Here is a 15,814-nt window from a genome sequence, read left to right as displayed (position 1 = left end):
GGGTTAATAAATGGTAATGGCTTCCAGATTTGCTTTTCGGTAAGGCTGAGTGAAGTAGAAAACTGAAAACTCCGGCAGGGCCACTGACAGAAAAGCCCTGGCGTGCTTGCAGCGCATTGCAGAGCTGTACTTTGTCTGCATCCACACAATGGAGCTTGTGACTTCAAAAGCCTGGAAAGTCCCCGCTGTGATGGACATAAAGTCCAGTCCAGTATCTGCCACAGGAACTGAGGGAACGAATAGCACTTTGTGGGCATTGTGAGGGATGGGGCGTGGGCTTGGGTAGGCAGATTTTCCTTCCTAAGAGAAATCTGAATTGTCTTTGATGCCCTGAATTTCTCTATCACCTGTATGCTGTCAAGCCATCAGATTTCAAGTTTGTGCTTTGCACCATGGCTTGACTATTCTTGTCACATCCTCACTGGGAGTTTGAACAGAGAAAGGCTCTCTCAGCTCCTTATCCCTTCTCTACTCCCCTGATTAATTGTCTTGGGCACACGTTTTGCTGCATCACAACAATTGCCTGTGGGTCTCCACACCTGGCTCCATTTGGTCTACTCCCCTCTATCTCCTGTCACTAACACAAGGATCCTGATTTCCAGCAGACCAAGTTGTCTTTTTTTCTTTTTAAATCAACTCTGAATGTACCAAGCTCGTACCTGTTCTGTGCTTTAGCTTATGTTTTACATACTTGTGTGGAATGAAAATATTCCTTCTTGACCTCTGATCTTATTTTCACTCACCGTCCCAGGTTCAGCTGAAGCCCACCTCCTTCTCTAGGTTATCCATAATGTAGCTCTTCTATTCCATATTGATCTTGACTTGCTTTTATTCTGAAAGCATTGACTACACACAGTACTCATTTTGGCCTTTAGCAGATATGTCTTTGTTCAGAGCGGTAACAAACAGCTTTGTGTGTATAGTTCACCTCTTCATCTTATTAAGACATCCCTGGAAGGCAAGTGTTTTGAGCTTTTTATATTTCATCAGGATATATATGCTTAACAGGTACTTGGCAAAGATTTATATAAATGGCTGACCAGGCATCGGTTTTATTCTGATTTTAATCACACCATGTGTAATCCCAGATTAAAGTTAAGAAGGATGGGCTTTCAGCATGTCAGAGGAGGAAGGTATATTTCCTTAGATGAGAAACTAAAGTTAGAGGTATCTTGGGAAGGGATTTATCAACTAGGAATCTGTAAAAGGAAATCAGTTTAACTTATTTGGATTATGGTATTATCTGAATAATACCATAATAATTATTGGGATTATGTGAACTGTGGTATTATTAATGCCACTTTGAATATAAAATGTATGTCATATTGAGCTGGTAGTAAAAATGAATAAAGGTAGAAATAACAGTTGACAAGGATTTTAAGACATCTGATTTCCAAATTCTGATTTTGATTTTCTTCTTTTTAAACATCCAGATACCTCTCATTCCTGCATGAATGGACATTTGAAAGTGCCCTTGTCAAAGATTTGCAAGCATGGAGTCCTCATCAATGCTCTCCTCCTTGAATGACGAGTGTAAATCAGACAATTACATTGAACCTCACTACAAGGAATGGTACCGAGTGGCCGTGGACACGCTGATTGAACATGGGTTAGATGCATACGAAGCATTTCTTGCCAAGGAACGAGTGTCAGACTTTCTAGCTGAGGAAGAAATTAACTACATTTTGAACAATGTTCAAAAAGTTGCACAAAGCACGGCACATGGTACTGATAATTCCTGCGATGATGCGTCATCTTCAGGGACGTACTGGCCTGTGGAGTCCGATGTGGAAGCCCCGAATCTTGACTTAGGCTGGCCATATGTAATGCCTGGACTCTTAGGGGGGACACACATTGACCTCCTCTTTCATCCACCAAGAGCGCAACTGCTTACGATTAAGGAAACCATTCGGAAGATGATCAAAGAAGCACGAAAGGTAACATTTCTGTCTCTAGAGGAAAGATTTGAAACGTGGGAAATCACCAGCGTAGTATCGATAGAGCAGTCTCCAACCGTTTTGGCATCAGGAACCAGTTTCGTGGAAGACAGGTTTTCCACGGACCAGGGGGGAGGGTTGGGAGGAGTGGTTTGGGGATGGTTTGAGTGCATTCCATTTATTGTGCACTTCTTTTCTGTTATTCTTACACTGTCATATATAACGAAATAATCATGCAACTCATAATGTAGAATCAGGAGGAGCCCTGAGCTTGTCTTCCTGCAACTGGCCGGTCCCATCTGGGGGTGACGGGAGGCAGCAGCAGCTGCTCTCCAATGCTAGCATCACTGCCTCAGATCACCAGGCATTAGATTCTCATAAGGGACGAGCCATCTAGATCCCAGTAGTTCACCGCAGGGTTCATGCTCGTCTGAGAACTAATGCCACCCCTGATCTGAGAGGAGGCAGAGCTCAGACTGTAGAGTGAGCGATGCGGAGTGGCTGGAGATACAGACGAAGCCTCGTGTGTTCACCCTCCCCCTGCCGTGCAGCCCCGTTCCTAACAGACCTCAGACTGGTAGCAGCCCATGACCCAGGGATGGGGGACACACGGTATAATAGATACATAGGTTAATAACAATCTCTACATGTATAGACCATGCTTGTTACTTTCAGGAAATAGACATACGAGTATATCGGCAGGCTGTATTTCTCACATGTTGCAAGTTTCTGAGATCAGGTGTTGCATCCCTGCTACAGATGGAGATTTCCTTCTCTTCATCATGTTCATGCATCTGAGAGAACTTCATGCATGATATCTAAGGTGTATGGAAAAAAAAAAAAGGTGTATGGGCTGGAAATGGGATGATTTGATGCATTCATAATCTAAATCATTTAACTTCTTCTTAATCTCTGAAAGGAAATATGTGGTTAGTAAATATGGTAAAATTTTCTTTGTTCGTAAGCGCTGCTGCTAAGTCGCTTCAGTCATGTCCGACTCTGTGTGACCCCACAGACGGCAGCCCGCTGGCTCCCCCATCCCTGGGATTCTCCAGGCAAGAACACTGGAGTGGGTTGCCATTTCCTTCTCCAATGCATGAAAGTGAAAAGTGAAAGTGAAGTCGCTCAGTTGTGTCCGACTCTTAGCGACCCCATGGACTGCAGCCCACCAGGCTCCTCCATCCATGGGATTTTCCAGGCAAGGGTACTGGAGTGGGGTGCCATTGCCTTCTCCGATTTGTAAGCGCACAGAGTCCTAATTCTTGCTCTGGATATAGTTTATTTTGGTAAATAAAACATTTTGTTGTTGTTCAGTCGTTTAGTGCTGTCTGACTCTTTGCAACTGCATGAACTACAGCACACCAGGCTTCCCTGTCCTTCACTATCTCCTGGAGCTTGCTCAAACTCATATCCATTGAGTCAATGATGCCATCCGACCGTCTCATCCTTTGTTGCCCACTTCTCCTGCCCTCAATCTTTCCCAGCATCAGGGGCTTTTCCAATGAGTTGCCTCTTCGCATTAGGTGGCAAAAACATTGGTGCTTCGGCTGCTGTCTTTCTAATGAATATTCAGGGTTCATTTCCTTTAGGATTGACTGGCTTGATCTCCTTGCAGTCCAAGGGACTCTCAAGAGTCTTCTCCAACACCAGAGCTAAGAAGCATCATTCTTTGGTGCTCAGGCTTCTTCATGGTCCAGCTTTCACATCATTCATATATATCATTCATATATAGCTATATAGTCATATAGCTTTGACTATATGGACCTTTATTGACAAAGTGATGTCTCTGCTTTTTAACACACTGTCTAGGTTTGTCATAGCTTTTCTTCTGAGGAACAAGTGACTTAATTTCATGGCTGCAGTCACCATCTGCAGTGATTTTGGAGCCCAAGAAAATAAAGTCTGTTACTGTTTCCATTATTTCCCCATCTATTTGTCATGAAGTGATGGGACCAGATACCATGATCTTAGTTTTTTTAATGTTGAGTTTCAAGCTACCTTTTCAATTTACTCTTTTCACCCTCATCAAGAGGCTCTTTTCACTTCACTTTCTGCCATTAGAGTGGTATGATCTGCATATTTGAGATTCTTGATATTTCTCCTGGCAGTCTTGATTCCAGCTTGTTATTCATCCACCCCAGCATTTCACATGATGTACTCTCACAGTAAACTGGAAAATTCTGAAAGAGATGGGAATACCAGACCACCTGACCTGCCTCTTGAGAAACCTCTATGCAGGTCAGGAAGCAACAGTCAGAACTGTACATGGAACAACAGACTGGTTCCAAATAGGAAAAGGAGTACGTCAAGGCTGTATATTGTCACCTTGCTTATTTAACTTATATGCAGAGTACATCATGAGGAATGCTGGGCTGGAAGAAGCACAAGCTGGAATCAAGATTGCCGGGAGAAATATCAGTAACCTCAGATATGCAGATGACACTACCCTTATGGCAGAAAGTGAAGAGGAACTCAAAAGCCTCTTGATGAAAGTGAAAGAGGAGAGTGAAAAGGTTGGTTTGAAGCTCAACATTCAGAAAACAAAGATCATGGCATCTGGTCCCATCACTTCATGGGAAATAGATGGAAAAACAGTGGAAACAGTGTCAGACTTTATTTTTTGGGGCTCCAAAATCACTGCAGATACTGATTGCAGCCAGGAAATTAAAAAACGCTTACTCCTTGGAAGGAAAGTTATGACCAAACTTGATAGTATACTAAAAAGCAGAGACATTACTTTGCCATCAAAGGTCCATCTAGTCAAGGCTATGGTTTTTCCCGTGGTCGTGTATGGATGTGAGAGTTGGACTGTGAAGAAAGCTGATCGCCGAAGAATTGATGCTTTTGAACCGTGGTGTTGGAGAAGACTCTTGAGAGTCCCTTGGACTGCAAGGAGATCCAACCAGTCCATTCTAAAGGAGATCAATCCTGGATGTTCATTGGAAGGACTGATGCTAAAGCTGAAACTGCAATACTTTGGCCACCTCATGCGAGGAGTTGACTCACAGGAAAAGACTCTGATGCTGGGAGGGATTAGGGGTGGGAGGAGAAGGGGACGACAGAAAATGAGATGGCTGGATGGTATCACCGACTCAATGGACATGAGTTTGAGTGAACTCCGGGAGTTGGTGATGGACAGGGAGGCCTGGCGTGCTGTGATTCATGGGGTCACAGAGAGTTGGACACGACTGAGCGACTGAACTGACTGACTGACTGACTCTGCATATAAGTTAAATAAGCAGGGTGACAATATACAACCTTGAGATACTCCTTTCCCCATTTTGAACCAGTTCATTGTTCCATGTCTGGTTCTAACTGTTGCTTCTTGACCTGCAAACAGGTTTCTCAGGAGACAGGTGAGAAACTATTCCCTTCTCATAAGGTAGTATTGTTTTCCCTTCTCTAAGAATTTTCCACAGTTTGTTTTGATCCACACAGTCATTTGCTTTTGTGTAGTCAATGAAGCAGAAGTTTTTCTGAAATTCTCTTGTGTTTTCTCAGTTCCAACGGATGTTGGCAATTTGATCTCTGCTTCCTCTGCCTTTTCTAAATCCAGCTTGAATATCTGGAAATTCTCAGTTCACATAGCTTTGAAGCCTGACTTGGAGAATTTTGAGCATTACTTTGCTAGCATTTAAAATGAGTGCAATTGTTTGCTAATTTGAACATTCTTTGGCATTGCCTTTCTTAGGGATTGGAATGAAAACTGACCATTTCCAGTCCTGTGGCCACAGCTGAGGGTTCCAAATTTGCTCGCATATTGAGTGCAGCACTTTCACAGCATCATTTTTTTAGGATTTGAAATAACTCAACTAGAATTCCATCACCTCCACTAGCTTTGTTTGTAGTGATGCTTCTGAGGCCCACTTGACTTCAGACTCCAGGATGTCTGACTCTAGATCAGTGACCACACCATTATGGTTGTCTGGGTCATTAAGACCTTTTTGTATAGTTCTTCTTGTATTCTTGTCACGTCTTCTTAATCTCTTCTGATTCTGTTAGTGAAGTGAAGTCGCTCAGTTGTGTCTGACTTTGCGACCCCGTGGACTGTAGCCCACCACGCTCCTCTTTCCATGGGACTTTCCAGGCAAGAGTACTGGAGTGGATTGCCATTTCCTTCTCCAGAGGATCTTCCTGACCCAGGGATCGAACCTAGGTCTCCCGCATTATAAGCAAGACGCTTTACTGTCTGAACCTCCAGGGAATATTCTGTTAGGTTCTCACGATTTCTGTCCTTTATTGTGCCCATCTTTGAATGAAACATTCTCTTGGTGTCTCTCATTTTCTTGATGAGATCGCTGTTCTTTCCCATTCTATTGTTTTCCTCTATTTCTTTGCATTATTCACATAAGAAGGCTTTCTTACCTCTTCTTGCTATTCTTTGCATTCAGATGGGTATTATCTGTCTTTTTCTCTTTTGCCTTTTCTGTCTCTTCTTTTCTCAGCTATTTTTAAGGCCTCCTCAGACAACCATTTTGCCTTTATTTTTTTTTTGGGGGGGTGGATGGTTTTCATCACTGCCTCCTGTACAATATTATAAACCTTCGTCCGTAGTTCTTCAGGCACTCTATCAGATGTAATCTCTTGAATCTATTTATCCCTTGAATAAAGCATCAGTTCAGTTCACTTCAATCGCTCAGTCGTGTCCGACTCTTTGCGACCCCATGAATCACAGCACACCAGACCTCACTGTCCATCACCAACTCCCGGAGTTCACTCAAACTCATGTCCATCGAGTCGGTGATGCCATCCAGCCATCTCATTCTCTGTCGTCCCCGTCTCCTCCCACTCCCAATCCCTCCCAGCATCAGAGTCTTTTCCAGTGAGTCAACTTGTCGCATGAGGTGGCCAGAGTATTGGAGTTTCAGCTTCAGCATCAGTCCTTCCAATGAACACCCAGGACTGATCTCCTTTAGAATGGACTGGTTGGATCTCCTTGCAGTCCAAGGGACTCTCAAGAGTCTTCTCCAGCACCACAGTTCAAAAGCATCGATTCTTCGGCGATCAGCTTTCTTCACAGTCCAACTCTCACATTCATACATGACCATGGGAAAAACCATAGCCTTGACTAGACGGACCTTTGTTGGCAAAGTAATGTCTCTGCTTTTTAATATACTATCAAGTTTGGTCATAACTTTCCTTCCAAGGAGTAAGCGTCGTTTAATTTCATGGCTGCAATCAGCATCCGTAGTGATTTTGGAGCCAAAAAAATAAAGTCTGACACTGTTTCCACTGTTTCCCTATCTATTTCCCATGAAGTGATGGGACCAGATGCCATGATCTTAGTTTTCTGAATGTTGAGCTTCAAGCTAACTTTTTCACTCTCCTCTTTCACTTTCATCAAGAGGCTTTTGAGTTTCTCTTCACTTTCTGCCATAAGGGTGGTGTCATCTGTATATCTGAGGTTATTGATATTTCTCCTAGCAATCTTGATTCTAGCTTGTGCTTCTTCCAGCCCAGCGTTCCTCATGATGTACTCTGCATATAAGTTAAATAAGCAGGGTGACAATATACAACCTTGACGTACTCCTTTTCCTATAGATTTTCTTATTTATTTCCTGAGTTGTGTGAAAACAGTGTTTAGTCAGGCTTTATAATGTAAAATTCTGAAGTAACTTTCTGAGGTGCTTAGCATGTTAGGGTGTCTGTTTTCTTTATGAAATATTTATATTGGCTTATCAATCTCAGATATTCTATCATAGAGCTCAGACCAAACTGTAGAAATATTTTTAATTAATATAATAAAGATTATTGAGAGCTTTCTATGTACTCAGCACCATGATAGGTTCTTTGGAGATTACAACAAGATTTCCCAAGTTGCTTATTGAGTTTTAAAATATATAAACAAAAGCTTATGACTGTTAACTATGAAGTGTCTGTTTCCTAGTTACGGATACTATGTTGTTGTTGTTTCATTGCTTAGTAGTGTCTGACTCTTTGCGACCCCATGGACTGCAGCACAGCAGGCTCCTCTGTCCTCTGCTATCTCCTGGAGTTTGCTCAAATTCACGTCCATGTAGTCAGTGATGCTGTTTAACCACCTCATCCTCTGTGACCGCACTTCTCCTTTTGCCTTCAATCTTTCCCAGCATCAGGTTCTTTTCTGTTGTGTCAGCTCTTTGAATCAGGTGCTTCAACTTCAGCATCAGTCCTTCCAATGAATGCTCAGAGTTGATTTCCTTTAGGATTGACTGGTTTGGTCTCCTTACTGTCCAGGGGACTCTTAAGAGTCTTCTCCAGCACCACAGTTCAAAAGCATCAATTATTCAGTGTTCAGTCTTCTTTATGGTCAAATTCTTACATTCTTACATAACTACTGGAAAAAAAACGTATCTTTGACTATTCAGACTTTTGCTGGCAAAGTGATGTCTCTGCTTTTTAATATGCTATCTAGGTTGGTCATAGCTTTCCTTCCAACGAGCAAATGTCTTTATTTCATGGCGGCAGTCACTGTCTGCAGTGATTTTGGAGCCCAAGAAAATGAAGTCATTCATTGTTTCCCCATCTGTTTGCCATGAAATGTGACTGGATGCCATGATCTTAGTGTTTTGCATGTTGAGTTTCAAGCCAGCTTTTTCACTCTCCTCTTTCATCTTCATCAGGAGGCTCTTTAGTTTCTCTTCACTTTCTGCATATCTAAGATTGTTAATATTTCTCCCAGCCTTCTTGATTCCAGCTTGAGATTCATCCAGCCCAGCATTTCACATGATGTACTCTGCATGTATATTAAATAAGCAGGGTGACAATATACAGACTTGACATACTCCTTTCCAAGTTTTGAAGCAATTCTTTGTTCTATGTCTGGTTCTAACTATTGCTTCTTGACATGCATACAGGTTTCACAAGAGACAGGTAAGGTGGTATGGTGCTCCTATCTCTTTAAGTATTTTCCACAGTGTATTGTGAGCCACACAGTGGATCTATACATACTATGTACATCTGTGGATACGTCTCTATGTTTCCTCTATAGTATAGAAATTTAGGCCTAAAAGGGGTTTGGGATGCAGACATACCTGCATTGCTTTCTTTCATGTCTGTGAGACACAGAGATGCTTGGGAAAGCGTGCTTTTATGAAGTACAGATGTATTAGATTCCTTGAAACCCACAGGGAGAATCTAAGGCAGCTAAGAATCTCTAGTTCTCATTAAGGAGACACAATGTTCCAAGACCAGTGTCACTTCAGGCTTTGCAAAGTAAGGTAACGTTTTCCCCCTTAGATCTTCAAAGCTCAAATAAGCTGACTTTGTACTCGTATTAACCCCTTTAGCAGGATTTCATTAAGAAAGCACTCATCTATTCCAGTTGTTAAAAATTAGCTGTAGAATCAGGCACATGGTAGGTATCCAGACTTTCACTGAATAAGTTGAACTATGAGAATTTTAAGAACTGGACTATTCTATGCTCTGTAAACAAATTCTACAGTTGTATTTTGTAAAACAACACAACTCGACAATATATATATACTCATGCATATACTCATAAATATTCTCGAGTTGTGCTGTTTTATAAAATACAACTGTAGAATTTGTTTACAGAGCGTAGAATAGTTCAGTTTTACAAATTCTCATAGTTCAGTTTATATATAAATTCAATATATTAGTTCAGTATATATGAGTCCTTATATAGGTAATATAGAGCTTCCCTCGTGGCTCAGCAGGTGAAGAATCCGCCTGCAATGCGGGAGATCTGGGTTCGATCCCTGGGTTGGGAAGATCCGCTGGAGAAGGCAAAGGCTACCTACTCCAGTATTCTGGCCTGGAGAATTCCATGGACTGTATAGTCCATGTGGTTGCAAAGAGTTGGACACAACTGAGCGACTTTCACTTCACTTTCACTTCATAGGTCATATAACAAATACCAAGTAGTAATATTTGTGAATTTCTGTTTGGGGAGACAGTGTGTTTTTGAACTACAGTGTTAACTGAAAATTGAAAAATGCATCAGTGAAGCTTCATATTTTTATTATGCTAATCTTTGCAGTTTTTAGTTCATCAGCCTGAACCCCAGGCAGTCTCCTTTGGGGCATTGCACATCTGTGATACAAAGTGAAATTCAGGAGCTAGCTTGAGTTCTCAGGTGAGCACTCACCGGACAGTGACTGAACATTAGTCATTACCTTCTAATGTATTTTTGTTCTAATGTGACAGCTGTTTTTTTAGTAAACCTTTAAAAGTAATATCCTCTGCCTGGTCCTTGTCTGCTGGGAATTCCCACTTGAATTAGCAAACAAGGAACTCAAAGTCCAAACCGTAAAATAATAATATGATGCTTTGCTTCTCTTTCACCAATTCCAAATGGCATAAAATAAGGAAGAATTTTACCTTTACACTTACCCAAGGTATGTATATTGCCTTGCATACATATATCCATTCTGAATTCAAAGAAAGAGAATTATTTGAACTTTATAAATTGAGTAAAATGAAATTGACTATAAATCACAGTAGATAACTTAGTGATTTTCTGTTATTTTCCCAAAAGCATTGGAGAATGTGTTTGTTTCTTACCAGATTTAATACATATTTTGGCCAAATGGGCTATAAGTATATGGGATGTATGTGTGTGAGTATTTTGGAAGTTTCTTGCTATGTCACAATGTTAATTTAAAGATTTTTGAAGGATCCAATACTCCAGAGAAGACAGAGTTATTGACCACATTTTTTAAAACAATTTTGGACTGCTTGCCCATAGGTCCTGTGAAAAATGTTAAAATAAGAAAAGAAAATATTGCTGTGAAATTTTATTTGAAATCATAGCTTGTCAAAACACATTGCCTTTGAAAGATTCTGCCTGCTTTTCATGACTCAGCAGCTGAGTTAGGCTCTTGAATCTTCAGATTCTAGCCTGTTAGTTATCATAATAAACTTCTTGTTTCTGAACTATTTTCAGGGTATGAATTCTCTTTACTTACTGGTAACTGTCAATGAATTGTCATGAGAGGATGAAATATACAAAGAGAATTATCTTCTTTTTCTTCTGATAGAGTACTTGAATAATGTTTATTTTAGAGGCCAGAATGAAGTTTCTTGCTTCCACATTTCTTAGGGAAATTCTTTTGTTTTTTAATTCTATCTTTGGCTGTTCTGTGTCTCCGTTGCTGCTTGCCGGTATTTGCAGCGAGAAGGCTCCTCTCTGGTTGCCTCGCATGGGCTTCTTGCTGCAGCAGCTTCTCTTGCTTCAGAGCGCAAGCTCTGGGGTGCACGGGGATCAGTAGTGTGGGGCGCTGACTTAATTGCCCTGTGGGGTGTGGAAGCTTCCTGAACCGAAGATCGAACCCATGTCCCCTGGATTGGCAGGTGAATTCTTAACCACTTCTTCACCACCAGAGAAGTCTGTGGAAATTCTTTCCTTAATCATTATGAAACTATAGAGCTATGAGGTCATAACAAGTAGTGCAAGGAACCAGCATGGCTGAACCCAGTAACGATCTCAGAGAAGAATTTAAATTTGTTTTCACTGTTCTGTTTGCAAATGAGATAAGCTGCTTATGAAATAAATGTCATTTAATAGAAAAAAATCAAAAGAATAAAAATAATTCAAAAGCAGTTTTCTTAGAGGTCCAAATATTTGAAGTCTGATCATAACCACCAAACTAACCTTCCAGTCCCTTGAGAAAGGAAATAAAAATGATGCTATATCTCATCTCTCTTGACTGGGAATATTTTATTTTTGAATTTTGCTAATTTATTGCATTTGCTTTATCTCTGAAACATTCTGCTTTTATAAGCAGAATATAATCTTTATAGCATTTCAAGGATTCGTAGATTTGTATTTATTCATTTTATTTTTGCCAGTTGTCACAAATTGTTCAGAGAGATGTTTTCTTTTCTTTTGCTAATTTGATTATTTGAGAATTTTCCTATGAGAAAATCCAATTGTAGGTAGCACCTTATGCCCTAAGAGGATCTTATTTTTATTTACTGGCTCTTTGTTAACCTCCTTCTATTTATGTCACTGTATGGTTGACATAATTATATTTGGTTCAACTTTATAAAGTCTGATAGCGTCTAGCAAGACTTTTCCCAGGTAATTATTTGTCTCTCAAGAGGTGTTCCCAAGATGATATATGCATTTATTCCTAATTACCATGAATACCTCTTATGAAAATGTCTCCTCTAATTACTTTGAAAAGTCATCTTTCATTAAAGTCACTTTTCTTCTAGCCACTCGGTGGTAGATATCCATAAAGTCATCATTTCTGATCATCTTGAATATGTAAATGTTTAAGCAGATACTGCTGGTTTTTCTGTTTCCTAATTCTAGCCTAGCACCTTCTGTGGGATGTGACTCTTACTCTTGTGAAATATGGAGAAGTCACATAAGCAAAAATCTAGTGAGAATTAGGGCAGCGTGATTCCCAAGGTGCTCAGACCTGCATCTCCTGAGTTAAGTCTTGGTTGCTCCCTGAGTCACCGTTCCTGGGTGTGTCTGTTATGGCCTCAGGATCCTTAATACTAACAGAAACTTAAGTACCGGGTGGCCCCATTGCCACAAAGTGAGAGGTGGCTGATAATGGGGACTTTTCCTGGGACTTGATGGTTGCAATCAAAGTGCTGGCGGCTTGATAGCTAACTAGTTATGGATTGAACAAGTCATGGTGCCTCTCCAGTATCTCCACTTATTTGATGAAAGACACAAAGCAAAACCTTTTAGGATTTTTTAAATCGAATGTTCCTATCCAAATCTCTAATGGCAGTTACCGAGTCACGATTATTTCAGTGTGTTATATTCCTTCATTACATGAGTAGTATTTACTGTGTCACAGTGTGTCACTTTCACTGCCATTTCTTTGCAGTCATATCCTGCCCAGCTCAGTGATATTTGTGTGTTTATCACTGCCTTTTTATCTCTCTCCTGATGTTTCCAATGCTTATTAAGAATTTCCTCTCTGCACCCTTCCTATTTCAACACTCACCATGAATATTTCATTCTTTAAATTTGAGTCAAAATCAGTTTCTTCCAGGAAATAGCTTTTGCTTAGTCAGATTTAATGACAGTGGTATCCTGTGACGTTAATTTAATAGCTTTTCTTTGAGTAAATGCATTATATGTGTGTGTAAATGTGTGCGTGTATCTGTGTCTGTGTGTCTGTGTGTGTGTGTTGAGAAAGAGAGAGAAATCTTTTTAAGAATCTTTTTTACAATCTTTTTATTGGAGTAGTTATAGTTGCTTTACAATGTTGTATTAATTTCTACTGTACAGGAAAGTGAACCAGTTATATGTATCCATATATCTCCTCTTCTTTGAATATCCTTCCCTTTTTTAGGTCATCACAGAGCGTTCAATAGAGTTCCCTGTGCTATACAGGAGATTCTCATTAGTTATCTATTTTATACATAGTATCAATAGTTCAGTTCAGTCGCTCAGTTTTGTCCGACTCTTTGCGACCCCATGAATCCCAGCATGCCAGGCCTCCCTGTCCATCACCAACTCCCGGAGTTCACTCAAACTCATGTCCATCGATAGTATATACATTTAAATCCCAATCTCCCAACTCATCCCATCCCCCCTTCCCCTTTGGTATCTGTGTGGTCTCTATATCTGTGTCTCTATTTTTGCTTCATAAATAAGATCATCTATACCGGGTCTTCAGAGAAGGCAATGGCACCCCACTCCAGTACTCTTGCCTAGAAAATCCCATGGATGGAGGAGCCTGGTAGGCTGCAGTCCGTGGGGTCGCTAAGGGTCGGACACGACTGAGCGACTTCACTTTCACTTTTCACTTTCACACATTGGAGAAGGAAATGGCAACCCACTCCAGTGTTCTTGCCTGGAGACTCCCAGGGACGGGGGAGCCTGGTGGGCTGCTGTCTATGGGGTCACACAGATTCAGCAGCCTGCTGAGTCACTTCAGTCGTGTCCGACTCTGTGTGACCCCATAGATGGAAGCCCACCAGGGTCCCCCGTCCCTGGGAGTCTCCAGGCAAGAACACTGGAGTGGGTTGCCATTTCCTTCTCCAATGTGTGAAAGTGAAAGTGAAGTTGCTTAGCGACCCCACGGACTGCAGCCTACCAGGCTCCTCCGTCCATGGGATTTTCTAGGCAAGAGTACTGGAGTGGTTTGCCATATATACACTACATCTTCTTTATTTTTTTATCTGTCATTGGACATTTAGATTGTTTCGATGTCCTGGCTATTGTAAACAGTGCTGCAGTGAACACTCACTGGGGTACATGTGTCTTTTTGAATTATGATTTTCTCTGGGTATATGCCCAGTGGTGGGATTGCTGGGTCATGTGATAGTTCTATTTTTAAAGAACCTCTATCTTATTCTCCATAGTGGCTATCTCAAGTTATATTCCCACCAACAATACAAAAGGGTTCTCCTTTCTCCACACCCTCTCCAGCATTTCTTGTTTGTAGATTTTGTGAAAAAAGTCTTTTTTAAATTACGCTGACTTTACCATGTCAACTGTCATTGTGATTGCATGGGAATACTCTTTCTATGCCAACCCTGGTGCTGTTCTCCTATCTTCCACTACGACCAATAACCCTGATATTAAGTATAAAATTTTTAACACAGTTACTTAAGGGATAGGAAAGAGAAAAAATATGCTCTTTCAGTTCAGTTCAGTCACTGAGTCGTGTCCGACTCTTTCCGACCCCACGGACTGCAGCACGCCAGTCCTCCCTGTCCATCACCAACTCCTGGAGATTACTCAAACTCATGTCCAGTGAGTAGGTGATGACATCCAGCCATCTCATCCTCTGTCATCCCCTTTTCCTCCTGCCTTCAGTCTTCCCCAGCATCAGGGTCTTCTCAAATGAGTCAGCTCTTTGAATCAGTTGGCCAATGTATTGGAGTTTCAGCTTCAGCATCAATCCTTCCAATGAATATTCAGGACTGATTTCCTTTAGGACGGACTGGTTGGATCTCCTTGCAGTCCAAGGGACTCTCAAGAGTCTTCTCCAACACCATAGTTCAAAAGCATCAATTCTTTGGGACTCAGCTTTCTTTATGGTCCAACTCTCATATCCATACATGACTACTGGAAAAACCATAGCCTTGACTAGACAGACCTTTGTTGGCAAAGTAATGTCATTGCTTTTTAATAAGCTGTCTACGTTGGTCATATCTTTCCTTCCAAGGAGCAAGCATCTTTTAGTTTCATGGCTGCAGTCACCATCTGCAGTGATTTTAGAGCCCCCAAAAATAACGTCTGTCACTGTTTCCACTTGTTTCCCCATCTACTTGTCATGAAGTGATGGGACCAGATGCCATGATCTTAGTTTTCTGAATGTTGAGCTTTAAGCCAGCTTTTTCACTCTCCTCTTTCACTTTCATCAAGAGGCTCTTTAGTTCTTCTTCACTCTCTACCATAAGCGTGGTGTCATCTGCATATCTGAGGTTATTGATATTTCTCCCAGCAATCTTGATTCCAGCTTATGCTTCATCCAGCCCAGCATTTCTTATGATGTACTCTGCATATAAGTTAAATAAGCAGTGTGACAGTATACAGCCTTGAGGTACTCCTTTTCCTATTTGGAACCAGTCTGTTGTTCCATGTCCAGTTCTAACTGTTGCTTCCTGACCCGCATACAGATTTCTCAGAAGGCAGGTCAGGTGGTCTGGTATTCCCATCTCTTTCAGAATTTTCCACAGTTTCTTGTGATCCACACAGTCAAAGGCTTTGGCATAGTCAATAAAGCAGAAATAGAACTCTGTTGCTTTTTCTCAGTTCCAGCGGATGTTGGCAATTTGATCTCTTTTTCCTCTGCCTTTTGGAAATTCACCTTGAACATATGGAAGTTCATGGTTCACATATCGTTGAAGCCTGGCTTGGAGAATTTTGAGCTTTATTTTACTAGCATGTGAGATGGGTGCAATTGTGTGGTAGTTTGAACATTCTTTGGCATTGCCTTTCTTTGGGACTAGAA

At 41.1% G+C, this 15,814-nt stretch overlaps 1 protein-coding gene across 1 annotated transcript in view; it reads left to right on the top strand.

Moving 5' to 3' along the window:
- The window catches only part of SACK1B (scaffolding CK1 anchoring protein B), a 108,490-nt gene that overhangs the window by 24,732 nt on the left and 67,944 nt on the right, over positions 1–15,814 (top strand). Inside the window, exon 2 of the mRNA XM_055406822.2 lies at positions 1,434–1,937. Coding sequence (XP_055262797.2) covers positions 1,494–1,937 — 444 coding nt within the window. The 5' untranslated portion in view covers positions 1,434–1,493. The remainder of the gene's footprint in view (positions 1–1,433; positions 1,938–15,814) is intronic.

The sequence above is a fragment of the Moschus berezovskii genome, chromosome 23 (genome assembly GCF_049115385.1).
Source record: "Moschus berezovskii isolate FMDL1 chromosome 23, NW_MosBer_1.0, whole genome shotgun sequence".
Taxonomy (NCBI): domain Eukaryota; kingdom Metazoa; phylum Chordata; class Mammalia; order Artiodactyla; family Moschidae; genus Moschus; species Moschus berezovskii.
The sequence above is the reverse complement of the archived record's forward strand: the minus strand, read 5'-3'. Positions and strand labels throughout refer to the sequence as shown.